Source organism: Pempheris klunzingeri, chromosome 19 (assembly GCF_042242105.1).
Source record: "Pempheris klunzingeri isolate RE-2024b chromosome 19, fPemKlu1.hap1, whole genome shotgun sequence".
Taxonomy (NCBI): Eukaryota; Metazoa; Chordata; class Actinopteri; order Acropomatiformes; family Pempheridae; genus Pempheris; species Pempheris klunzingeri.
In genome coordinates, this window is record NC_092030.1 from 8,899,500 (window position 1) to 8,927,040 (window position 27,541).

Sequence of the window (27,541 nt, forward strand, 5' to 3'; positions counted from 1 at the left end):
TGTTTTCGGAAGTGGGGAGAGGGGGGCACAAAAACAACAATAGAATAAAATACACATCCCCACCAGAGGTAGAGGAACTCCTATGGTAGAAACTTTAGGTATTTTTTTTTTAATTTAAAGGATCATCTAGCCAGTGGAACCAAGCACCTTGGTTTCTGTTTCGATCTTTTCCTTTGTTTTTCCTCTCTGTGTACATGCTGCCCCCTGGCCATATAATCCATTGCATTGTGTGCAATTATAATTCATTACGATGCAAGGGGGAAGTCAAGGGAGTCAAGGGGAAACCCTAGCATAAGATGAGTCAGTGGGTCATTGTGGCTGGCAGCCTGGCTGGACGTGGAGAGAGGAGAGTCTGCAGGAGCTGCGGAAAACTGACCTTTAAAACCTCCCCTCTTGGAGGCTTTGACCAATCAGCTCCCTGCAGTCAATCGGCAACAAACGAATTGTTTTGGATTTATTGCTGAAACACGTATTACCTGTGTCAGAAATACACTCATATGAAGTGGAAAGTTAAGCGTGAGGTTTGGATAAGGAGCAGCGCATGTTGACACCATTGTTACCACAACACAGGAGGTTTACAAAATGCAGCTGCATTAATTGTGTTGAATTTTTTAACATGTTGAATTTTTCGAATTATTTACAAAATTAACGCATTCATTTTGGCAGCGCTATTTGCATATGTTATAGTGGTTTATGTCAGTATAATGGTTTGATATGTATGTATATAAGTCATTTACAATCAGTTGGCACTGTGCTGATCCCGGGTTGTGTAAACCTTTATGATACTGGTATTTAATTAAAAACTAATTATTGATAATGATTAAAATATTTAAAGAATATTCAAAGAGTATGTCTCAAGGTCTTCTACAACTTAATTGTGATAAAACAGAAACTTTTGAAATGTTGAACTAATAAATCAATGGTTCAGTCCTATTCATTTCCCAAAAATCAGGTCCTCAGATTAATGATTTTTAAAAAGTCATTCATTGTTTTTATTACGTCACATTGACTACCACCTCTCTGAGGTGCTAATACTTCTCAGTCTCATCAATTAACATGTTTGGTCTCACTCTTTTAACCTGTCCGTAAACGGCAAAGTGACAGTTTATGCTTTTTTCAGGGGTGGGGGGGTTTGGCATCTTCAGCTGTCAGTTCTGTGCAGTCACTGCACCCAGCTGTAATTTACCAAAAATTACTTTTAGCACATAAACTCCCTATAAACCCATCAACTGTTTTTAAAATTTCTCAGAAAGAGAGCAAATGAATGTATTTTGCTACATGCTGAACTGCTCCATTAAAACATCGTGCTGTCACCAGTGTGTAGAATATTGATCATTAACATCATCACAAACACAGTCCACTATCAGCAGATTTTAAAAAAGCACCTGCAAATGATTGTGAATATAGTAATTTATTTACTCCAGTCCAAGAAATGTACACGTGTGTTCTCTCAAGGTATAAAATTTGTTTTAAATAAGCAATTGTTCTATTTCATATGCATGTAAATTCTCATTATTTAATTAAAACCCCTGAAGACTTATTTAAAACTGACGACAATCTGACACCACAAACAACCAAAATCATCAAAGAGAACAGTAAGAGTTAGTAGAGTTAGCAAAAGCCGTCCAGCAGTTTGCAACCTGACTTTGGCTTTGATGAGGGCGCCGCTCCTTATTCTTTTATATATTAAAAAGAATAATAATATCTGAATTTGAAAACTGAGAAAAGATAAGCGCTTGCTGTAAGGTCTGTGTATTAAAGGCTTCTGTCGCTGCTTTAAGCTGATGGATACTCAGCTTATTGCTGCTGTTGCTCCCCGTGTCTGTCCCTGTGTTGCAGTGTCCGTTGCTGCTGCAGCTGTTTTTTGTCGTACTGTAGTTGTTGCTGGTGTTGCTGGTACTTTTGTCATTGCTGATGCCATTATTGCTGTAGTCGCTGCTCTTGTTGATCCTGCTGTTGCTCTGAACAACATTCCTGTTTCCAGATGTGATGGTTCCAGGTCCAGTATGATGTCATCCTTTCTTTAACAAGAAGGTTGAAGCAATCACCCACGGATCAGTGCAGGTGATCTTTCAGTCTCTGGGTGGTCTGTTTTTGGTTTGTTATCTGGATAAATATGAAGCTGAAGGTAACCCTGAGGCTGGTGAACAGAGGGACTCTGGAGAGAGAGAGAGAGTTGAACACAGGAGATGGTTTTAATGATGCCTCAGCTGACTGTGTCATCTGGTTTCTGCTACAAGGTTTCTGTTGTACTTTGACAGAAACAATCCAAACTCAAGATCTGCTTATTAACTTCTTCTGAAGCTTTCAACCGTCTGCTGTCGTTGAGATGGATTTGTTGACATGCAAGCTCAGTAGCTATTATGATTTTATCTGGAGCACTTGTCTCTGTCGGCTTAAAAGTAAACTCCATCAGCCAAACTTTCATGATTACTGTTGTGTTTTGATGAAAAGTTAACGAAGCTGGAAATCTGTGACTCTGATTGAGCTTAATACTGAAGACAAAGCATGCCAAAACAATATTTCTGCTGATTATAAACATAAATACAACATAAGGACAGTTTTGGCACATGGCAACATTTTGGGTAAGCGAGGACACCTTTGTAGAGTGAGGGCATTTTTGAAAAGCGATGATGAGGGTAGTTTCAGGACAGTGAAAGCATGAGGCCATTCCAATGAGACATTTTTGCAAAGTGAGGACAATTTTGAGAACATTGTTGGAGGGCGGGGACCTTTGCTAGAGTGGGCACAGGTCAAAAAGCAAGGACATTTTGTAAAGGGAAGGCCTGTTTATAGAGTGATGACATTTTCGAAAAGGTTGAACATTTTCTGGATTGAGGACGACCTCTGTGGGTAGGACCCCTTGGCCTCTACCTGCTGGAGCCTAGTGTGAGTCAGGTCATCAGGAGAATCCATCCTGATGTAAGTACAACCCGTTATAAACTTGTGACAGTCTCCATCCTCCAGCTTAAAACGTTTAGGTTTTGCTGTGTGTGTGGTTTCTTTTAGTTTAAATCCTCTTTAAAATAATAATTTTACTTTTTCATGTGGTGGTCCAACCATGGAACATGACAATGAATTATGTCAAGAAGAGGCATCACAAGTATAGAAGCAACGACATGTGTGAGTGTTAGTGAGCCTTCAACAACCAGATAAAGTGTGAATATAACTGAGGCTCCCTGCAGAGACCTCTGAACAAAACTCTGCCTCCAAGCTTCTTCTTCTATTAAACCCAAATTGGCTCATTTCGCTTGTCTTAATACAACCCACTTAATAAAAGCACTCTACAGAATAAATGGTCTTCTTCCACCTCCTGTGGAACAATAAGCATCAGCCTCCGGACAAAATATGCCCAATTAATGTGGAGAGCCTCCATGATAATCATTAGCTCCTCTATTAACCCCTCGACACCTCCTCCCTCCTGCTGCATTAACAAGGGGGGTGTGGCTACAATTAGGACTGCTCGCCTGCACGGAAAACATTTTAATAATACATGAAACACCAAAGTGAAACGTTCACAGCAGGAGTGATATCAAATATTACCAGGCTCTCCTCCTCCTGCTGTGCCTCCCTGTCCCCTCAGCTGTCACGATGACAATGGCAGAACTGACAGAGAACACAAGTGTTTTCTTGTTGATTCATCCAGACAGCTGGGAAATCCTGGTTTTCCTACAGCCCCGTCATACGTTAACCTTGCTAACCTTTCTCTCTATTTTCATTGTGCCATTTTTAGCCCCCGCTTTCCATTTAAAATATCAGCGGTGCTGTTTTAATCCATCACTGTGCCATTTGAATCCCTCCTTATTTCAATTTCAGCCTATCAACGTGACATTTTTAACCCCTCCCATTTGAATCCTTTGTTTGTGCCATTTTGATTCCCTCTTTTTTCCATTACCGAATCTGCCACTGAGCCAAGTTTAGTTCTTCCTTTGGTCCTTCGGATTCCTTACCACATTGAATCATTCACTGTGCATCTTTATTTCCACTTTGAATGATTTATTGTGCCATTTTTGTCCCCCTCTATCCTTTAGAATCCCTTCTTTCTGTTTTGAATATTCCAGTGTTCAATTTGAATCCCCTCTTCCCCAATTTATGATCCTTCATTGGCCATTTAAATCCCACCATATCTAAATTTTGAATCCCTCATTCTTTCCATCCCATTTTAAGTCTATAGTTTGAGTTCCCCTTTATGAATACTTCACTGTGCCATTTTTGATCCTTCATGGTGTCATTTGAAACTCCTCCTGTCAAATTAAATCATTGTGTGGCTTTGAATACATCCTTTCCATGCTGAATCCTTCATTAGACCATTTTGAATCACTTTCCATTCTTACTTTCTGAATTTTTCTATTTTCATTTTCAGTTCCTCATTGTGCCATTGTGAATCCCTCAGTTATGCATTAAGAGAATTTATGATCAACTCTTTGTTTCACTGTTTTAGTAATTCATTGTTTTACTTTTTTGCCGTATTAATGCGTCTGTATCTGAAGGGTTTTTTTTCCATCAGCGTTTCCACATTTTCATGTTTCAGTCTGATAATCCTCGGCTCAGTCTTAATTACTCCCTAATAATTAGAAAATCCCAATAATCTGCTGCTTAATCAAGGCAATTCAGCTGACTGACAGCGCGCGCACACACACACACACATACACACACACACACACACACACTCAGCAGCTATCAGCCTTGTGAATGACTTTGAAGCAGATAATTCTCTGTGTCTCAACATCCACTAATTACCAGCAGCTGAAAATGCTGCAGGAGTCTGAATCAGCTCCTCTGGAAATTACAAGATATACAGCTAATAATTACACACACACACGTGCACACACAGGCTAGTGTGTCCGTATCAAACGGTCACAGTCTTTCCTCAGTCAGCACTATGAATCTTTAGTCTTGATCAGATAGAAACACCCGTCTACACATTTAAAGGACCAGTCCAACATTTAGTAAAATCCTTTTCCTTCCTTGTCTTCCTCAGTCGAGAGAATGGATGACATAGTAGGGATATGATTGGTCAAGCTGTGTGTGTGTTGTTTTGGCAAATCCCACTTTAGATAAAAAAACTAATTATAAATGAATTTATTCACATGTTTATCTAAACAAAAAAGCTCTGGCATGTGCCACTTAGAAACTTGTTTTGCGCTAAATGCTAATGTCAGCATGCCAGCAAGCTCACAGTGCCAATGCTAACAGATGTTTTCCAGTTATAATGTTTAGCATGTTCACCATCTAAATTTTGGCGTGTTAGCATTTGCATTTGCAAATTAGCATTAAACACAAGGCACAGCTAAAGCTGATGGATCAGTTCCATTCTGAGTTAAAAATGTTAAGTTAATAATAAGTATTTTACTTGCTTACTTTTCTACATTTGTCTGACAGCTATGGGAATATTATTTACTAGATTAAGATGTTATATGGGGCAGCTGTGGCTCAGAGGTAGAGTGGGTTGTCTATCAAGCGAAAAATAGGCTGCAGGCCTATAGGCTAGATGTCCACATGTCCAAGTGTCCTTGGGCAAAACACTGAACCCCAACTTGCTCCTGAAGCAGCTTCAGTGTGCGAATGTGTGTGAAAGAATAATCTCCTCCAGCTTAGATTCCTCCTGAATGAATGATGAACACTTATACTACCGATGAAAACTGATGGAAACAGATTTAAACAACAAAATAATGGTGTTGGACCTGTTTTCCCTTCTTTTTTATGTCTTCAGTGTAGGAGCTTTATTAGTGCGTGTTACTGCCACCCACTTTGCCATGTTTCTAAGAACGGGCAGAACATAAAATAATCACAAAAGAGAGACAGAACAGAAGAAACCAACTCAGCCATGGAAAAAAACCCAACATAAATAAATTAGCAGGAAGCAGCAACAAGAGTCACCGCAGCAGGAAACAAACTGATTTTTGCAAAGATTTAAAATGGTTGTTTCAACAGCTAGAAAGCAGCCTACACACACACACACACACACACGCACACACAGACACCGGCTTGCTGCTGCCCTGTCTCTCTGGTCCAGCTATAAAAACCCATTAGTAATCACTCTTCGACTCTCAGCGGCTCTTTTCGCCCAAACGACTTCCATCCAGCCAATCTGCATAAATCTGCATTAATGGACGATTTTCCCTCCACAGAAAACAAATGTGCTTTAAAAAATGCCTCCTTATCTGTCGGTTGTTAGAGGAAACATCAGAGAGCAGAGATACACACACCATCCATCTAACAACATATACACAATTGCAGCTTCTATTAACAACAGATATATCATGACAGATGTATCACTGATGCATATCTTGCAAAACAAATACAATAAGAGTGTTGGACAAACAATTCGCTAATGGTTTAGTTATTCTTAGAGTTTGACTGAGGGTGGCGCTAAATGGGTAGGTGAAGCACTGAATCTTAAGGTGGGTTTATCACATGAACATTTCTGTTTGAAAAGACTGCGTACTTTGGGAAATGATTGTCAAGGACCATGCATGAGTGAGTAGAGTAGTTACACTGTAGTTAGCTGGCGATCTCAGTCTATCCAACACACGGTCACCAGATTCTCAATAACAGATAACAGAGTTAGATTAGATTTGACTGAGGCTAAACCACAGGACTTTTCAGTTCTTCAGGGCAGGCTTAAAATCTATCTGCAGCTGTCAGCAACTCCTTAAAGTGAGACTTTCCACCATTTGAAAGACAAAATTCCTCTTACATATGAAAATCTCGGGGGGGGTTGCTGCTATTAGGTTTAGCTTGACCATTAGTATAGTTTTTTAAGGAATTTTTCATTAATGATTCCCTAATTTTTCACTAATTTTAGAGCCTTTTTAAAGGGTCCCCCCATGATACCTTTGTTTTTCGTTTTATGAGACGTTGTATAGGGGAAAATAAAAGTACTTCAATTTCCCTTGTATTGTTGTACTTAAATATATTTTGATGAGTATTTTTTTATTGGCTAATATATACCCGACGTTAGTGACGGTGTTACTAACTGTTAGGTTGGTGTTCTAGGGTTAAGTAACATTACTGAGTCAGTTCACTGCCGTTATGACTGTTTGGTGGTACATCAGGATGAACACCATGGTCCAGTATTGACATCGTCTGGCTGTATAACAGAGTAATTATGTGTTTCCACCAAATGCAAAGCGAATTTTTCCCGCGAGTGAATTTCAGACAGAGACGTGAAAAGAAACAAGAAGACGCGAAATTGCGGTGCGAATTACACGAAATATCAGGTGAATTTGCATGTTGCGTGAGTTGAATATAGAGATGTTGAGCGAAAAGTTGGCCTGGCCTCCAGTTTCCCAGCGAGACGGCTTCAGTGAACATGTTCTCGAGGGGAATCAGCGCTGACAGGCTGTCCTGATGTCGTGACGGTGACAGACGATAAGTTAACTGCTCCTGGCAACCTCTAAGCACACCTTCTAGTCCACACAAGACCTGGAGAAAGACCAGATCCAGACTGCTAAGATCTAAAACTGCAGCAAAGCCTTTTCTCCCTGAGAGCAGCCTGTGGCCTGCTGTGCCACCCTGCAGCCTGGATGAGCGACTGGGAGATAGAGGGATGATGGATGAATATGTGAACTTCTGAAAGTAAACGCTTTTTAATTTGGCTCTGTTTACAGGCTCTACAGAGTGAAATATAACCAATAACCAAACAAACTAATACAACACACACACACACACACACACACAACCACACACACGTATCACATTAACCATTAGCACACACTCCTGCAACAAGCCCACAACCCATCAATATTTCTCTCTCTCTCACACACACAAACAGTCTGCTGCATGGCTGAGTTTCAATCAGATGGTGAGAATCCCATCAGCATTCACAACGAGTCTCACCACACACACACACACACACACACACACACACACTGACAGGGTTTCTGACAGAGCAGACTGGTTCTGCTTCTGCATCGTTCAAGACATTTAAAGCTGTGATCTGTAACTTCCCTGACGTTTAAACTGAGACATGGATGTTGACTCATTCATATCATGTCAGGGCTACACGTTTAGTAGTGTGGTTGTTCAGGGGTTTGTTATAGCTGTGAAGTAGTTCTGCACTTTAGTAATTCAGTCATTACTAATGCAGTAGAAGTAGTTTAGCAGGTTGGAGCTTTAGCCCACCTTTTGTTGTTGGTCAGCAGTGAAAACATCAGGCAGCTAACATGAAGGTAACTTTAGAATTCCCTGAAGGTTATGAGCGGTGAAGTAACTACGTCTACTGCTGAAGCATCGCACACATAAAAAACTAATATGCTAAATGGTCTGTACTTGTATAGCCTTGCTGGTCTTTTCGACCCCTCAAAGCACTTTAACACCACATTCACATTCACCTATTCTCATATCATTCACACAGGAGGACTCCCATTGGACTAGAGGAGCTTTCTTTGGAGCAATTTGGGGTTCAGTGTGTTGCCCGGTTGTGCTGTTAGTTACTGTGACAATGACAATAACAAAACACTTGTGTTTCTTACATTTTTTCATCATGAGATGATGTTTGCAGACATTTTAGACCATTTCTTCTCTTCAAGGTGACTTTTCTTTCCCCTCTTTAATCTGACAGATATCTCATCTCCCGTCCTCATATTCTTTTTCTTAATGATGTGCACCTCATCTCACCTGCCCGAACACAGGATGTGTTACCATGACAACCGGCTAATGTTAGCTAGCACATCTCCAATCCTAACTGCAGCTCATCTACCCATTTGAGACATTTTAACACGTTTAATTCTTATTTATTCCATGTAGAAATGTTGGAATGTTATATAATTAACAGTTGACCTGTCTCACCTGTCTGTCTTTAGGTCATCTTCCCCTCCAGCAGCTCTCGGGTGTTTTCGGCGGCCCGCGCCAAACCGTCAGCCGTCAGCGCCTCCTCCAGACTCCGTCTTGCCTGGTACACTTTCAGCTCCTGTTCCCTACACACACACACACACACACACACACACACACACACAGATGTTAGAGAGGATGGATTATTATGAGCCCTATTCCACACACTGGTTTACTACTTGACCAAACATTTTCACTTTAAATGTTATGAATTAATACAAACATCAAGCAGAGATCAAGTGTTGGACTTTGCTAATGCTGGCTGAATGGAAGTGAAGCCCTGCAGCCAGGTGCCACCATTTGGTGGAAAGCCAGAAGGGTGGACACTAACTTTTGCTGAACAGCAGCCACTGTGACCAAAAGGGGTAATTACATTAAACAAATTGTGCTTATTCCTTGTTTTTGTGGCAATACTACGGAAATGTGTGATTGTGACAATAAACAGTAGCATGAGTAGAGAAGGGTGATGTAGTCAGCAAACTGGCTCAGTAATGCCACTGACACAGCGATATCCTTTCAAAATCTGCTTACAGAAAGTCTGTTAGCTCACGTTAATGTCTATAGTTTTTAGATGACGTATGCAGCGATCACATATGCGCAGAATGGTTGGTTATCTACATACTTTTGGCTGCATTGTGTGATTATCTATGGATTAAACTGTAGGTCACACTGACATCACAGGCCTGAGGCTCCATGTCACAGGGTCAGCCCGTGCCCTGTGGGGTACGATGTACATGCACATACTGCCACTTCCATGAATTAAATCAGGCTGGCTTGGAGGCGGCTGTGTCGCATTGTCAGAACATCATCTTTACTCCACGTATACACATCAAGAGGGTCACTGACAAACGCTTCATTCTGTCTCTATGTTGGGACATTGTGTGACAAAGCACACTGAGAGTAGTTTTAAATAAGACACAGAGGAGACTGGTGGGCCCACTGGTACCCAGCGTGTTGTAAAGGTTTTAGCAAGAACAGCAAATTGTTCTCACCTGTTCTCCTCTGCTGTATGTGCACTGCTGTTTTAGACCTGGAATTACCAAGCCTGTCTTGGAAAGGTAGAGATGGAGGGGTGTTTATTTTTGTGACCTTGTTATTTAATTGTTTACCTCTCTTCCTAGTTTTGCTTTTTATTATTTTTCCTTTCTTTTTGGGGAAGTATAGTCATCTAGAGTTACTTTTGTTTTGCTAGGCCTGCACTGCAAACACTGCTGCACCTGAACGACAGTGGACCGCAAACTTTCTCAGTTTTTGTGCTCAAGCCACTCAGTCAGCCTTACACTCCACCTCTAATGAACCAAAACTAAGTCAGCTCTTTATGTGTGCGTTTGTGTCTATTTGCCGTCACAGGCACAGAGAAGATGTCCACCACATTTTGTCATAACCAACAAAAGACACAAGAGACCAAATCAACTCCATTGTCTGGAGACATGCTTGTGCTATACAATGCTATCTGCTTCTGCTATAGAAATAAAGAACATAAAACAGATATTTAAAGTTTAAGTCACGGAAAATAAATACAATTACAGTGAAAAGTACCATTTAAAACAAAATTAGAACAAAATATGATGTAAAATAAAAATAGAATAACTACAAATGACAGAAAAACGAAAATAAAAAAGAAAGTGTGAAAGATGAGGAGGAGTACGAGGAGAGAAGATGAAGAGGAGGGAGGGAGAGGAATGAGAGCGATTTAGGATGACAAGCACATTCAACTGGAGAGAGAGCGGAGGGAAGAGGGAGAGAATTGGAAATTAATGGAGGGGAGAGATAAGAAAAAGGAGGAGGAGAGGAGGAAGGAAGGCGATATAAGAAGAGAAGAGACACCGGGAAGAAGGAGGGGTGAAATGGAGAGAGAGAGAACGATGGAGATGGAGAAACAAAGGAAGGAGAACAACAAGAATGCATTATTGGAAGGGTGGAACAATGAGAGAGGGATGGGAAAAGATGAGGAGGAAGGGCACATGGAAGGAAATATTAAAGGAAGTGGAGAAGGATGGAAGAATGGAAATGAAAAAAGGGTGAATGAAAGAAAAACAAGGAAGAAATGAAATCGCGAGAGGTAGCGAGGGAAGAGGATGAGATATCAAAGGAGGGAGAAAGAATGGAATAAAGGAAATGACTGAATGATGAAGGAATAAGGAAGGAGGAAAGGAAGATGGAATGGCAAAGGAAGAACAGAGAAACGAACGCAATAAATAAAGAGAAAAGGAAATGTTAAAGGATAAAGAGAAGGATGGAAGAGATGGTGAAAAAGAAGGAAAAGGCAAGAAAGGAGAGAGGAAATCATGGGAGGGAGGACAATGGAAGGGCAGAAGAAGGGAAAGAGTGGGCAAAGAAGGAGAGAAGGAGATGTAAAAAGAAAGACAATACAGGAGAGGGAGGATGTAGTGATGTATTCCAGTGATTCTGCTGTAATGGCTTTGGCCAGATGTTCTCTGCTGGACACACACACACACACACACACACACACACACACACTCAGTCAGTGTGTGTCCCCACAGTGCCCCCTGATGTCAGGTTGCAGCAACTGTCCATGTGGTTTATGGGGACTCTTATTCATTAGAATAGAGACAGAAAATGACTAAAACTAAACCAGGTACGTAGTTGAGTTGCCATAAGAACATTAGTGCTATAAAAAGTATCATGCGAATTTGTTGTTAATTGTATCAAAAGTTGAATTTTTTCAGATAAATGAATAAAACATGTAACATTTAGAAATTCTTGCAATAACTGATGTCACTCGGGGTCAGCAGAGACAAGTTGTGAGCACAACGTCGAGCACAAAGCCAATCCATTCATTCTCAGCTCTGTTTTTGATCTGTTATCTCCTGAGGGAAGCATCAGGCTCCACTATGTCCACCAGCTGTGTCTGTCTGCTGCTTGGTGCTGAGCAGGTAGTGAGCACCTGTGTCCAAAGACAACCAAAACAGTAAAGTAGTGGGTGGGACAGCTAAACCTCAGTAAAACAGTTGCATAAAGCTGAGGGAAGCTGCAGGCTCAGGTGTTAACACATGTCTGTGTCCTTCCATTGCACAGAAATGAACCCAAAATATCCCAGATACACCTGCTGCCGTCTTGCACTGGTGACGTCATTTGGAGCCTGAGTCTGTGCAGTTAAGATCTGGACCGGAGCTGAGATCACTAGTGTGCAGACTGCCCGACTTGATCGTGGCTCACAGTTGGCTGTCAATCATGACATATTATGTCCTTTTTCTAGTATCATCGGATGAGAAAAATGAACACTTGAACATATGTCAGCATGATAAGAGGACAGAATCCATCTATGGGAAATATCAAAGTGTACCTTGATTTTTTTAGTTTCGACAATGTCCCACCTGCTGACACGGAAGGTTTATCACCTATGCAGTATATTAAGTCCTGTACAGAATATTCACTCTCATTTTAGCTCTGTTTTTGGTCTCTACCAATTCTGCTAAATACTCCTGGTAGTTGCTAACTTTGATTTTTTGCTGAAAACAGCTGACTGCTGCATCTGGAAATGATGATGATGATGAAAGCAGTGAGTGAACCAAAACATTCAAAATTATGGATTTTAAGCCAAAACGATGAAATTCTCTATAGAGGTTGAGGGGAACTACACAGTCAGGTGATAATTATCTGTAGGTTTGTCACTACTGGCAATACTTTTCACATACATTCTATATGTAGGTCATCTGATAAGTTGTATAAGGTACCTTATTAATAACAAAATATTGATATTGATTTATTGAATGGTGACTATGGCGGGAAGTTGACTAAACAAGTTTTGACTTGATCATTGAAATGAATGGAGTCTAGTGAGACCATATGTCCCCACATTGTCCCAGGGTCCCGACTGGAACGGATTTTATCCTCACAGCTCGACTCAAATCCAGTTTATGCTTTTGTGATCATTGTGGAATCTGTTTTCCTCGTGCACGAAGGGAAATCAATGCCTGCCTGGAAAAGGGGGCTCAATCTAAACGCTGATTGAATGATGGAGGTAAATGTAACCTAATGTGTTAATGTGCTTGTCCTTCGACAGCAGGTGTTACACAACTCTCCCCAATGCGAGCTCAGTGTATCTGCAAACGACGATGATTTTTAGCTGCTTCCTGAATTAGCAGCTCGTTACTCGCTACCTTGGTATTACCTGGGTATAATACCTGCTTATTTTCGGCAACATGTACATTTGCTAGCGTGACTGTGTCTTTATCCTCCTCCTGCTCTTACATGCTTCATTCGTCCTCATCGCTTACCATCTGTCTCCTCTCTCGTCACTCTCTCATCTTCCTCTCTCCATACAACTTATCACTCCCACTACCCAGCATGCATCAGTCACCTGCACTCATCTAATCCATCTCAAGCTGGAGAGAGAGAGACACTGGATTCACCCACTTCAAGATTTTATCAGAGGGAGGAAATAAGACATGAACTGAATGTGGGCACGTTCAGCTGCTTATAAATTCAACTTTTCACGTTATTTATTCCCTCAAAAGTTACACAGCTTGGCTTTAACGGGTTAAAAGTTCATAGAACTCTGAGCTCCAAAGACATCAGATATATTATGATGGAAAGTATTGGCATGAATAATTCTACAGAAATTATAAAAGCAAAGATTTCCCCAAAGCATAATACACATTACTGAGGTTCAAGCATGACAGTAAGAACGTCAATGCAGGAAACCCATGATTACTACTGAATAAATCATCTCTTAAAAACTGATACAGCTTGTTCTTTAGTACAATGAAAAAAAGATGAATAGAGGGAGAAAACTAGACATGAAAGCGAACACTGAAGATGCCCATGCCACTCATGAAACAAGAGCTTGGCGTGAATGAATAATTAGCGGCAGTAGTGGCAAAACAACTCCACAACAATATTACTGTTGATGTACCAAAGAGGCCTTAGGGGCAGCAGCTGGAGCCATGCTAGCTGCATGAGCGTTATCGCTGTCAAATTGGTGCCATTAAAATGACGCTGAATTAGCTCTGGGTTATTTGATACTGAAAAAAGCCCCAATGATTCTAAGGCATGTTCTGGAGTTATAAAGAGCGTCTTTTAGTCCGATTTCTAAGCAGGTTTATGTTTGCTTACTTGTGACTAATTTGACCGAGGCATTGTGGGTTTTTAAGGTACCTGTGCACAGAGAAAAGGTCCGGGAGGATGGATCGGTCAAATACCAGACTTATACACAGGAGACCAGGTTTGTTTCCAAGTTAAACAAAAAGTATACTAATGCACTTATCTTAATGTGTTGGTGCTTTATTTTGGAAGTGTAACTGATCTGACTAATCATCTCCTCATGTCTCTCCCTCCAACCAACCCTGAGGCACCTTTCACAGACACAGTTACAGGCTGCAGCTCCCTCTGCTGCTTGGAGTAGTAAAGTAACTTTCCATTTTGTCTCTAAATTGAAATAAACAAGGACAACACCAACATCAAGTATCAAGCAGGACATCAGTCCTGAAATGCTTAGATTAGCATATTAGCAACTGAGTGCTGAAATAGTTAGTGTACAATTAAAGCAGTGGAAATAGTAACCTCTAAAGTAAAATGAAAAATGAAGGCGGTGTCTCTCACCGGATGTGTTCGTCAGTGACAGTGAAGGCCTTGCAGAGCGGCTGGGACGTGTTCAGCCAGATGGCTGGGTTCTTCTCAGCAGCCACAGACGTCTGGCCTGTTATTGGAGCAGAGCTCATGTGCAGAGCGCTGGCGATGGCTGACAGCAGAGTGTCCTCACTGGAGTCTGGACCAACACCTGCAGAGAGAGACGGGCTCTGGTCAGAGGACTGAGGTCAGAGGTCACCACTGTGTTCAGGTTCATGATGGAGACTTACTCTGCAGTCCTTTGGGCAGGTCCATGGTCCGCAGGACTTCCTCTGTGACGTCTGATGAACGCAGACCTTTCAACCTCCGCTCCCAAAACAGCTGCAGACAGACACACAACAGACAGGGTTGAATATCCGCTGTGGACTGCACGATCTCTGTAGTCTCAGTGTAGTTTTACTCCCTCATTGTCATTGTTCGTCTTTGTTTTCTGATCTGCCCTTTGCCTGAGATGGAGTCTGCTGCTCCACATTAAGAGCGGTCCAAAGGCAACCACTGGAATGCTTTTACTGTGATGCAGCCACAGGGAGAGTGCATCTTTACACTCAAAGACCAGACGATGAACTCAATGGTAATAAAAATTAGTTGACATCTAGAGTGTTTCAGAGGTAAACAGTGGAGTAAAGTAGTAATAAGACGGGATGAACCTGTGCATTTCCCAGGATGCCTCAGCACCCTCTAGTGGCTGCAGTCACCATGACAACCTGGTTTTCTCCATCTCGCGATTAACCCCGTCCTCAGGCATTACCATGGTGACACCAGAGTGTGTGTGTGTATGTGTGTGTGTGTGTGTGTGTGTGTCAGCCTCTCACCTGTCTGGGTTGCTCAGTCCCTCTCTGAAGGTCTGCCTTCACCTTGTTGCCAGGGTGACTTGTAATCTTAGTTACGGGCTGTTTAAAGATGGAGGCTGTCTGTCTGATTGGCAGAGCTGTGTTCAGGTCAGGTTTACCTCCCTGGGTGAGACAGAGACAGAGTCCATGTGTTGTTTTTTCCCCCATTCTCCTTTCCTTATTTCCAAATGGCTCCCCTAATTCCTACCTTCCTTCTTCCCCACCCCTCTTTCTTTTCTTCTTTCCTTTGTTCATTTCCCTGCTCTTTCCTTCCTTCCTTACATTGTTCTTTTCCTTTTTCCTTTTCTCCTTCCTTCCATCCTGGTCTGGTTTATCTTCCCAAATGTAAGACAGAGTGATAATAAACCTGTAACCAGTGTGTGTATTTGGTAATGCATGTGGATGCATATATAAAGGGTTAAGGTTCCAAGCTGAACAACAGGAAGTGTGTGTGTGCGTGTGTGCGTGCGTGTGTGTGTGTGTGTGTGTGTGTGTGTGTGTGTGTGTGTGTCTGACTGTACACCCAAGTAATGATGTGTGAAGAGCAGCAGCAGCAGCAGCAGCAGAGTTACAAACCGTGTCAATACAACACGCAAACACACACACACACACACACACACACACACACAATTACATTATTTCTGCCTAGCTGAACAATGTTAATGTTGCTTGGTCGTATTTAAAATGACACATCTCATCAACTATTGTTGTGGAGAAGCTGGTGTTGGCACGTGATTAGTTTAGTTCAGCATAAAAACACCTAAAATACCTCTACAGCTCACTTGGTAACCTCCTGTCATGGCCATGCCTCTGGTTATTGCTGGTGTTTCTTGTATTTTCCCTCTTGTCTGCCTCCGTCTGTTTTAAATTTGTTTGTTGTGTGTGTCTGTGGTGAGGGCATGGCGTTACATCCACTCTCTCAGCTCCAAGTTTACGTGCATTCACTTGCTCTAAGCCACATACCTGCAGTCAGTCATTCCGTCAGCCCTACAGCTCATCTTCCCCGACATTTCCATCATGACCAAATTGCTGTTTCAACCCCAGTGGTAGTGCCTGCTCTAGGCTGCTCTCTAATAGTGCATTTCAGAGTTTTTTCCTTGTGACTAACCCTGTTCCTGTGCCGTCAGGATCACACTCTCTGGTTTTGCTTTGCTGCCTCCAACATCTGCATGAAGCCCTCCAGCTTTTTATTTGTAGGAAAAGTCTGTGGCTTCAAAAATCAGTGGTGGCTGAGGCTCAGAGGAAGACAGGGTCATCCAGCAACAGATGACTGGTGGTTCGGTTCCCAGCTCCTCTAGTCCACATGTGCACATGTAGTGTTAATGTGCACCGACTGGTAGAGAAGATGAGAAAGGTGCTTGTACAGTCCAGTTAGGATAATCTTTTAGCAGGAGAGATTGGATAGGAAACATTTCACAGGTCACAAAGGTTCATAAAATGCACTTACTCCTAAAGACATCGCTCTTAGAATTTTTGGCCTGTGAAGACTTATTTCCCACTCGGAACCACTTAGTGTATACGAGAAGGATTGCCAGGTCTGTGTGACAAAACCAGCCCAATAGCCAATAAAGCCCAACACCAGGACTCAAAATATGCCCCTGCCAAACCATATTCACTGCTTTTCACGTCCCAAAGCATTGCTATCATTGCATTGTAGTGTAATATCTACAAAGTAACGCCATAAATGTTTAGTGTGCAAGCATTAAAAGCAATTTTCAGTTATATTTATTTCATCAAGGTCCTAAAATGACTTTGTGTAATCAGATACATCCATCCATCATCTTGTTTGGTTGGATTTGGGTATAAATAAATCACTTCATTTCTTCATTCATTCATTGAATTATTTCATGAATGATTCCTTCATTTATTCCTTTATTGTTCCTGATTTTTGTCACTGCATGTCTGTGTGTGTGTGTGTGTGTGTGTGTGTCCACCTAAAAAGAACATTTAGAAGTTTCTAAACACTGTGAGGGAGGAGCCAGTGCTGCTGTTATCTTTGGGATAAAGACTGCAACACAAAAACACACACAGACTTGTACGTGCGCAGAGGCACATCACTATGCATGCTTGACACACTCACACCAAAGTGCATGCACACACACACTCACACAAACAGCTATCTGATCTGTGTGGGAGGAGCTTATTATTGCTATAATACAGGTCTGTCTGTTGGCGTCGCTTAAACCGTGACCACGGAAAATTGTGGGCTGCAGTCGAATAGTCTTTTTTGCTTGGGAAGGTTCCTAACTGAGTGAAATGACCTGAAAGCATTGAAGGTGCTTCAGTGCTTCCCTTCCATTAGAATAGTGCACTCTGGACCATCTGTAGATTTAAAGTGAGGCACCATCATTCACGAAAACAAGAATATAAGTGCAGTGTACAGTATCTTCAGTATCTATCTAATAATTAACAGTAGGAAAAAGCATGAAAAATAAATACTGTGTCAGTAACAAGTTTAAGGAAGTGCCTTCCAAGACACTGCAAAGAATTTATGTGGAAAATGTTCTGAGGACAATAAAACAGAGTATTTGTTTGATTGTTTAGGATTGAAGGTGAATGTTAAAATAGATATGATGTGTTATAACATGCTATCATACAACTATTCATTATTTTTAGGAAATTCCATCTTTGCAAAAAAAAAAAAGGTAAGGAACCAAGCCAACTTTCCTGCACTTTATTAATGAATTTAAACCACTGAGCACCATTTTAGCTACAGTTCAAAACAAAACAGCTAGTGACACCTTACAGTTATCAAAGGGATAAGTAATAACAATTACCATAATGGAGCCAGTTATTATTGCAAAATGAACCCCGACAGGGTGATGCAGGACTTGAATTATCCCTAAGACGTTCATTTTGCAATAATGACCACCACTCGCTGCACATTATCGTATTAGAGAAATCGATAATTTTACATAAAATATTGATTTTAAAATGATTTTACTGAATTATTTTATTGCTTCCACTGTCAGAACACCATCCAAAGAAACAGTCTGTTACTTAATAATAGTTATCAATATGCTGGATATAACACAAACTCTGGCATTGTAAATGTAACATAATCTTTTTTGTTCTTGTCATTTTTTCATCTTTGTCTTTTGTCTATGTATCTGTTTGTACCTTTGTATTTCTACAGTAAAGAAAGTGGAAAAAAGGTGCTCGTGCAGTTGGATTCTTTTGGCGCTGGTCAACAATTTAACCACAGCTGTAACTAAGATATCAAGGTATACAACAGTGCTTCCTTACTGTCATTTTAGTACTGGAGAAAGATTTAACCTCTTTGTGTCAGGTTAGCCCCTTTGTGAAAACGTGTGTGTGTGTGTGTGAAGTAACCCAGTTTGGATTATCATTTAAACTTAACTGGAACCAGTTAAAGAGTTCAGTCTGCTCATTGTGAGGTTTGTTTGGAGATGTCGAGAAAATGCAGCTAAAATACTTAAATGATAAAAATACTAAATATGTTGACAACAAATGCATAATCTGCCAGTGCTGCATTCAAGTCCACTCAAGTCGTGTCCAAGACAAGACCAAGACAAGTCTGAGTCAAATGCCCAGGAGGCAGAGATCAATGTGAGTCAAACCACCTATGAAGCAAGTCAAGATGTCTACAAGACGTGTCTCTGTTTTGTTAGTTTTACTTTGAGTCTGAGTCAAGACACCCACAAGGCTGAGACAAGTGAAAACACCTACAAGACAAAGAGAAGTCTGTGAAGGGCTGTGTGATGTGACCAAAGTCTGATATCATGATTTAAGAGAACCATACAGCACATTTTCTCTAGATTTAATGAATAAATTGTTTATATAAAATGACCACATGGGAAGGCCTTTCTTTTACTTTTTCAATTATATACTCATATTTGATTACTCCTTTTGTTTAGGGCCTTTGTGAACATTTTCTATGAAGTATATAAGGGATAACGCATGACGAGGTGTCCATTATCAGGGATGAATGCACGATATGGAGGCAGAGAACTGTCCAACACGCAGCGGACACCTCAACGGGCATTATCCCACTCTACCAAGACCATCCATTTCTATTTTCATGGGTTTTGCAACCAAAATCTTAAGATTTCCATAAGCTGTTACTCCATTTCCCTGGTAACACCTGAGGGTCTGATTAACACATCTTTATCATCCCATTAGGTTCATATGCAATGGACACGTTGTTCACTACTCCAATAAATAGGATGGATCATAGATACAACGTGGTAATGGGAGATATTCCTCAACATTCCTTTGGCACAGCTGTTAGCCAGAAAGCTAACGTTATGCTAGTAAGATTCAATGAAAATAACGCTGCACACGGTTGAAAAACAGTAAATCTAACTTCACAGTATGTTTAACAACAATAGCTCGCTAACCAGCTATGAGACTACCCTCAAATCAACAGGAAGATTTTCACGAACAAATGAGTGGCCATGTGCAATGTTACTGTGTCTGAAGCTGTGAGCTGAATGTCAGTTGTGGGATGATCACTTGTGCCGACTTCACCCTTCAGGATTGTTGTCCTGATTTTCCACACGACAACAGTTGTTCAGGATCGCAGACAAAAGCTCCGGATCACAGTTTGAACAGTTTGATGTAAACTGAACAGTTTGATGTAAACTGTTTGAACAGTTTGATGTAAACTGTTTGATGTAAACTGTTCAAAGATGTGGTCAGAGTGAAGATGTGATCCAAAGTCGTAGTGAATTCAGAGGGGAGCAGTCTACTTCCTGCAGCTTATGTGTCTCCAGAGGATGAGCACCACAATGACTGAAGGACCAGCGTTACAATCACTGTTGGAAATAAGCTAGCCTGGTAAGGTGTTGCAACAAATTGCAAACAGAGGCTCTGACTGCATCCCTGTTGCTGTGGTTACTGAGTGCAGAGTCCATTATCACTTTTGACACCCAGCAGCCAATCAGAATCAAGTATTCACCCAGACCATGGTATAAAAAGAGGGGAAAAAAACACTGAGATGTGTCCAAGTTAAAAACACACAAAAGGCCTGGACGATCCTGAGTTGCAGCACAAGAATGACGCAAGTCTGAGTCAAAACACCTACAAGGCAGAGACAAGTAAGATATCACAGAAATAAAGATTGAGACTGGACTCGAGTCAGACAGATCATTCAGCAGTTGGTGGATAAGACTATATGCAGCCATCATACTCTTCCTCTTAAGTGAATGGGTGTTTGTCAACTGACCTGCTGAACTGTTGACCTGTTGCAGGAGGAGCTGCGTTAATCTGATAATCTGATAACACACAACCAGAGCGCAGCCACAGCCCTCCGCCACAGGTGGGACCCAGCAGCATTACCTTGGCCAAACTAAGCGGGTCATGTCGGAGTCTCTGTTTGCTCTTCTGCAGTTTTCCAGGCATCATCTTCCCTGTCCGAAAGTCGAAACATCCCAGATCCACTGCGTTTCCAAGGTAACGGGACAACTGAGGCTTACTCCTGAACTTCTTCCCTGTGGGGCTGAAGGAAAGAAGGAGAGAGTCAGACAGAAGCAAATAGTGTGAAAAAGATTATTTACAGATCTTTAGTGCCTTAACTAGTCATCAATAAAGTACAGATGTGTATAACTAGAATCCAGTGAAGCTGATAGCAGACTGCATGTTACATGTGTCCACCATTTGCTAAAGTCTCATTTTGTTCTCAAATGTTTGGATCATCAAGCATTAAGGTTTAACTCTGTCATACAACACTGGATAAACTCTTCTCTGTCCAATTTGATAATCCCACTCATCATTATCAAAACTGCCAACTATTGTCTCTGTAGTATTTTCAATAGGAGCGTCATGACCAGGTTTTTTGGGCCCATCTCAACCCATCTGCCAATACGAGTCCAATCTGACACTTGAATAGAAGATATGCAAAGTTAATTATAATAGTGCAGTGCCCGTTGGGGGTGTGGCCATTCGGAGCCCATGGCCATTTGGATCGCATGCCTGTTTCGGAGCGGGACGATTGCTTGGCCCAGGGGAGGGTGCTCGCAGCATTGAACTGCCCATCTGACTGATTTCACACTCAACACTGCACTCCCTTGGATCCTCAGCTATACAACTGCCAAGTGTGAAGAACTTATCTGGGACAGTGAAGTAATAGGTGGAGCCTACTGACTTAAGGCACACCTTACTCTTTCACAAGAGACTTTATAAACGGTTCAAAACTATTAAACTGATCAGCTTATGTTACTGATATGATTTGGATGAAAGTTTAACTGGAGAAACAGGGATAAAGCAAGCTAGGAGGAGGAGAACTATCACTGTTGGAGCTATTGGACCTACAAAACGTCCACTTGTGATTGTACATTGATGTTACAGAGTGGAGCTTCCTTCAATACAAATGATGACCTCAGACACCAGCTGCAGAGAGCACACACACCTGACAACGGTTTTACTTTGACATGTCACCATGTTACTCACAGAGTTTACATTAGTTAGCGACCTGCTATCCATGACGTTTGTCACTGATTGTTTGTACACTGTTATCTTTGCCAGTTAGGATGAAAGAGTTACTTAGATCCATGTATTTTGCCTTTGCCTTTTTGTCTGAATTCAGAGACACTCTGGTACAGCCACATCTCTCACATTTATCAAACTCAAACAAAAGTTTCACTCGCATAGAAGTGAGATACTCCCACTGTAGGCTGGCATGGAGGAGGGCAGTGCAGCGGCATTAGCAGGCTGACGTGGACAATGCACAGCAGAGTATAGAAAGGAAAAGGGCCCCAGTACTGATCCTTAGGACTGGCTTGGGACATTTCTGGCTTTGCACATAAGATACAAGTCCTTCTGGAATTCCTTGAGTTGCTCCCAAATTGGTTTGGATGAAGGTGAAGTTAAATGAGTTGTCCCAATAACTTGGAAAACATCCTTATTCCCTTTCTGGCAGTGTTGGATAAGAAAATCGACTGACCACTGTCACATCTGTCTGTTAAATTTAAGGCTTCAGCCAGCAGCCAGCTAGCTTAGGTTAACTTTTAGACTAGAAGCAGATGGAAAAAGCAAGCCTGGCTCTGTCCAACGGTAACTAAATTAGTCTACCAGCACCTCTAAAGCTCACTGATGAACATGTAATCTTTCATTTGCTAAAACTGAGGTGGGCAGTTTATTTTTGGTGTTATTGGGCAAGAAATCTATTATAACCTATCAGCATATTGTAATTCTGGTGGCATGAGATAAAACTTGAGGCTCCTCTTGACCAGCTCGTGATGGAAGATTTTGGCCAATCACAGGTCCTCTCAGAGAGAGAGCGTTCCTATCGGCTGTTCTACAAACACAGATCTATGTGCACATCTTATCCTCCAGAAAAAGTTGCTATTCCAGCAACTGTCTGCGCTCTGAAGCAACCCAGACAAAGACAGACGGAGTTATCAGACGGAGAGACTAAAAGAGAGGCTGACAATAAATGCAATAGAACACAGGTCAATATTAGTGAAAACAGAGAACTTTGTGACAAAGCTCCTGACTTCATTCTCCTGTCAAATCTAAATGGATTATAAGACCTCTTATAATACATCCTGAAAAGAAGGTGACGAGGGGCTTTGTTAAGTGTTGCTAATTTTATCCTCCTGCTAACTGGAACATCAGCCAAAGGCTTGTGGCTGCGGCTAATTCAAGTTCATGTTCAAGCAACGTTCTATCACGGCCTCAGGATAACAATCAGGATTTGAACGACTGGAGCTGCTTCATTTTCCTGTAAAATCTAAATGTGCTGCAGTGGTTTGTGGAGATTTACAGTGAAAGCAGGCGATGCATAGCAATATTCAATATAGCTCATAGTTTGGCCAAAGGCTGTGGCTAATTCCAGTCCATGTTTGTGTCATCAACGCTAGCTAACAGTAGATCATCTCGGAGGGCTTTACAGGTCCATGTTTGCTGCTGCTATACAGTTTAACAGCACTGGGATCAAAAGATGATTAGTTGAAGCTGCTAATTTCATTTTCCGGCGCGTATGAAGTGCATGCCGCTGGCCCATGCTTGTGTGGTGGGAGGGGCTCAGAGCAGGGAGGGGAGGGGGGGACAGCTGCCGGAGACCTGCCTCCCCCATCTGAGCAGATGCACAGCAAACAGCAGAGACTACAGGAAGTCACTGCTCTGCTGGCCAGCTTTGAACTCTCAGTGGTGGGAGTTTAAGCTTGGTGGTATCTGTACTGAGATCAGTCAGCTATGACATCACATCTGACACCAGCAGAAACTGTCAAACACTTCCTCATTCAGTCCTCTGCTCTAACACAGACACACACACACACACACACACACGTTTGTACAGCAATACTGCATTGACATAATCCCCTAGCCTCTACCGATAACTGAAACCTCATTCTAACCATCACCCTAAAGCCAAGCCTTAAACGTTGTCGCTTTCTAATCATGTCTTCAAAATCTGAAACGTCCAAAAGTGTAGTTGGTCCTCACAAAGAAAGAAGCAGACACACAGTCAGTCAGCTGCGTCTGACATGTAGGTCAGCAGCAGAGCAAAGATCAGGGGCTGTCTGTGTGTGTGTGTGTGTGTGTGAGCATACCATAAATATATATATATATATATATATATATATATATATATATATATATATATATACACACACACACATATACATATACATACATACATATATATACATATACACACACACACACACACACACACACACATATATATATTGTGTTTCATCTTGCCCCAGCTCATTGAATCTATGGGGGTTTTATGGCTTCACCATTCCTAGGAATAGTCCAGACGCCATGCAAAATCTGAACTGAAAATAAAATGTGACTTTGAAGAAAGTTCTTGCTAAACAATATGAGTCTGTAAAGGTAGAGCGAGCAGAGGCCCAAGCAGGGTGTTGCTGCTCTTCCAGTAAGTCGACCTGCTGACTGGTCGCCTTACTGGAACTGATGAGTCACATTACAGAGCAAAGTGAAAGTACAGCCTCAGAGCCTCAGCTGTGACTGGCTGATCTTCCTCATGTTAAAGGTTCAGGATGTGACAGAGCTCAGATGGTTCTGACTCTGAGCTGTTAATCTGATTGAGCCGTGCCTCCGCCGCTGATCAACAGGAAGCGAACGCAGCCTCTAAAAACAGCCGAAGGCGGCCTCGCCACACACCTGCACTAAGAGTGACATCATTTCCTCTGAGATCCAATGCAGTAGCAGCTAGTGAAGACTTTGATCTGTCTTAGACAGGAGTTGGATTGAAATGTGATGGTTACTAAAGGAGAGAAAGATAGATAGACAGAAGGTGGTTAAACACTGAGACTTTGGAAGCTTCATTGGACAAAATGTGATATGCAGGAAAAGTACATGAATTAGTCAGAGATTAAATACTGCATTTCCATACAGTTGGGTAATTGTGAGAGGAAAAGGCCGAAGTATCCTTACTCTGAGTCTGTAGTAGTTTTTCTTTTCATTAATACGTTATTGCTAGTTAAATTTATGATTGCTTGAAGTATCCATACATTAAATTCATATATTTTGTGGGGGGAAAGAAGAACGGAATAGACAAAATAATAGAAACACCTCACTGTATAATGCAGTGCAGCTCCACGGTAGCACGAACTACATCCTCCAAACATTACCATAAGAGCTTAACAGCTCTCTGAAACAGCTTCAGCACAAACTGAACATTGTAAACTGCATAGGAGGAAGGATTTACTTCAGGAACGACGCTACACCAGTTGTAGCAGGGTTCTTGTTGGAACCAATGTCGGACAGCCTCTCTTAGCTTTGGTGCTACTGTGTTAGCTCAGGAACTCCGCTAAGTCTGTCGCTGCACAGCAGCTCGGTCTCACTGTGCAACGGGTTCGCTTGCTATATGATTCATGGCCTCGCATGCACTACCATACAAGCACGGCCATCCTGATGACCAAAACAAAGGACGTTTGGATTACAGCACACACAGAGTGAAAGTGATTGTGCAGACACCACCATTACTCCACTGTTTAATATTTACTGCTATATTAATGTTACAAATGTCTTACAGAGAGCAGAGAATAGCTTGGTGCCTAAGATTTGCAATAACCAGTCAATGTATTATTATATGAATGTATGTCAATGTACGTACATGCTGCAATGACCTCTGCAGAGTAGTTTTCATCATGAGTGGCTAACATTGCATATCATTATGATACCAGTACAACTAGTATCATAACAAGTAGAATTCTGGTAGCTCCCGACAACTGCATATCTATGGCTCCTAGCAATTACTGTCTTCAAAGTAACTAGTGCAGTTATGACTGAATGACTAACTCATGGTACTTGTACTTCAGGGTACTTATTTTTATTTTTATGTAAACTACCAAACCCCCTCTCAGCTTACCTGGAAAATGCATCACTACAACAGCCTCTTTTCTGTGATCATGAAAAATGAGCCTATGTGGTTTGACACTATATTATAGATATTATAGATCATGATGTAGATGAAATTAGCCAAAGCAACAGTAATATTAATCAAAAACATCAGATGCAGAAGGAAAACAATCAAATGAGTTCTTTCACTTGATTGATACCAGTGAAGCTCACACACAGGACATGTACTGGAGCACTTTAACAGTGTGGTATTAGTACTTGCAGCTTCTCTCTGTCACTGTCACCCATTTGTAAGTCATAAACAAATGAACGATGACCAGTTCCATCATAAGAGTGGAACCAGCTACACTGAAACTTCTGTGACAGTCAGTGAATCTCCTACTGATCAGCTGTTATCAGCACAAGTGCAGTCAAAACTGCTGATGACAGTTACACCACAGGTCGACTGATCGATCACTAGTCTCCCGATCAGTGAGTGATCGATCAGTGTGACGGAGTACCTGTAATAGTAGACGTCGCTCTTTCCGGCGCTCAGCCCGGACTTCCTGATCACTTCTTCTTTCTTCCAGCCGGGCGGCAGAGCGGGACAGTCCGTCTTCTTCCTCTCCATCATCACACCTTTATCGATCCCACGATTAGGCTCTGGTCGGGTCTATCGATCCCTCGGTAAACACCGATGAGGGCCCGCCTGGCGAACAGCGTGGTGGTAGACCGAGCGGAGCGGCAGCCCGGGCGGACGACGTCACGGACGTTACGTTAACGGCGGCTCTCCCTCCCCGCCTGGCTGTTTATGGCACCTTCTTCGAGCCGAGTCCAAATAAAAAGTGTCCCGGTTCCGACTGTGCGCCGAGATGTCCCGGGTTAAACTTCCCTCAGGTCCGGATCTAGTTCCGTTTACCCGGAGAGAAGCAACGGCTCATCTGTTCTGATCTGAACTGAACTGGACTAACGGCAGGCTGTGACGTCTGCGATATGACACACACACACACACACACACACTCACGCATGCACACACACACACGTTCACGCGCGCACGCACACACACACTCTCTCTCTCTCGCTGTCTCTGTCTCTCTGTCTCTCGCCCAGAGATCGTCTATTGAGATTGATGACTCACTGAGCAGTGTATAAGAAAAACCCAATTATACGGAAGCCGAGAGAGGTCGAAACACACAAGGACATGAGTGAATTGAGCCTGTTTTGTTATCCAGTATAACAAAGCAATTAGCTTGTTTTCCCCTCAGAACAGCCGTTTGTTTGTTAAGGTTAAATATCTTGTTAAAGCTGAAAAACCTCCCTGCCCCCTTTATTTATTATTATTATTATTATTATAATTATTTGGGATCAGTGTGAACGGGGATTTAAATCTGCCCTTAAATATGTTATTTATATGGAAATAGCCAAGTATAAGAAATATAGCCTAACAATTAAAAACGTGTCCTATTCGATAGATAAAACAATGTTGAAAAGTAGGCTAATCATTTAGGATGATAATATACTTAAGGCACATATAGATTAGTAGCCCGAATACACAGCTACCTTTTTATTCTTTTTTTAAGAACAAAATAATGTTTTGACATTAGTAACTTGCATGACTTGGCTACTGGGATTTTAATTTAGTAATTTGAAATGAAAAATGTTACTCTAAATACAATAAAGTAGACCGAATATTCACAGAAAATATGAATAAAAAACACATGAATTAACACCCAAAGCGGTTTTCCAACAGTTGCACCAGCTGGCGTGCTGCTCTGACATGAGGACTACTTCAGACAGGGTTGGTTGTCTTTCTGGTGCCCAGACTTTGAGGTGGAGTGACCACTCACTACATTTTTTCCCGCACCTCTGTGTGCCACCACTGACGTCGCTCTGGGTTAAAGGGGCCTGCAGCACCCCTGGGTGCAGGAGGGAGCCCTCAGAGAGCGGAAGTGGTCATATCTGCAGAGGCTTTGAGTTGCTGTATGATGCCTGGCTGGATCTGGCTCATGTTT

The 27,541-nt window shown here is 41.8% G+C and overlaps 1 protein-coding gene across 1 annotated transcript; it reads right to left on the reverse strand.

Annotated features, from left to right (window-relative positions):
- Positions 1–1,413: 1,413 nt before the first annotated feature.
- mbd2 (methyl-CpG binding domain protein 2) lies at positions 1,414–26,556 on the reverse strand. The gene is made up of 7 exons (XM_070850608.1): positions 26,051–26,556; positions 20,559–20,718; positions 15,240–15,380; positions 14,658–14,748; positions 14,401–14,578; positions 8,794–8,921; positions 1,414–2,158 (listed from the first exon to the last, which is right to left on the reverse strand). Exons 1-6 carry the CDS (start codon positions 26,161–26,163, stop codon positions 8,804–8,806), a joined length of 801 nt encoding a protein of 266 aa, XP_070706709.1. The 5' UTR covers positions 26,164–26,556; the 3' UTR covers positions 1,414–2,158; positions 8,794–8,803.
- Positions 26,557–27,541: the final 985 nt, after the last annotated feature.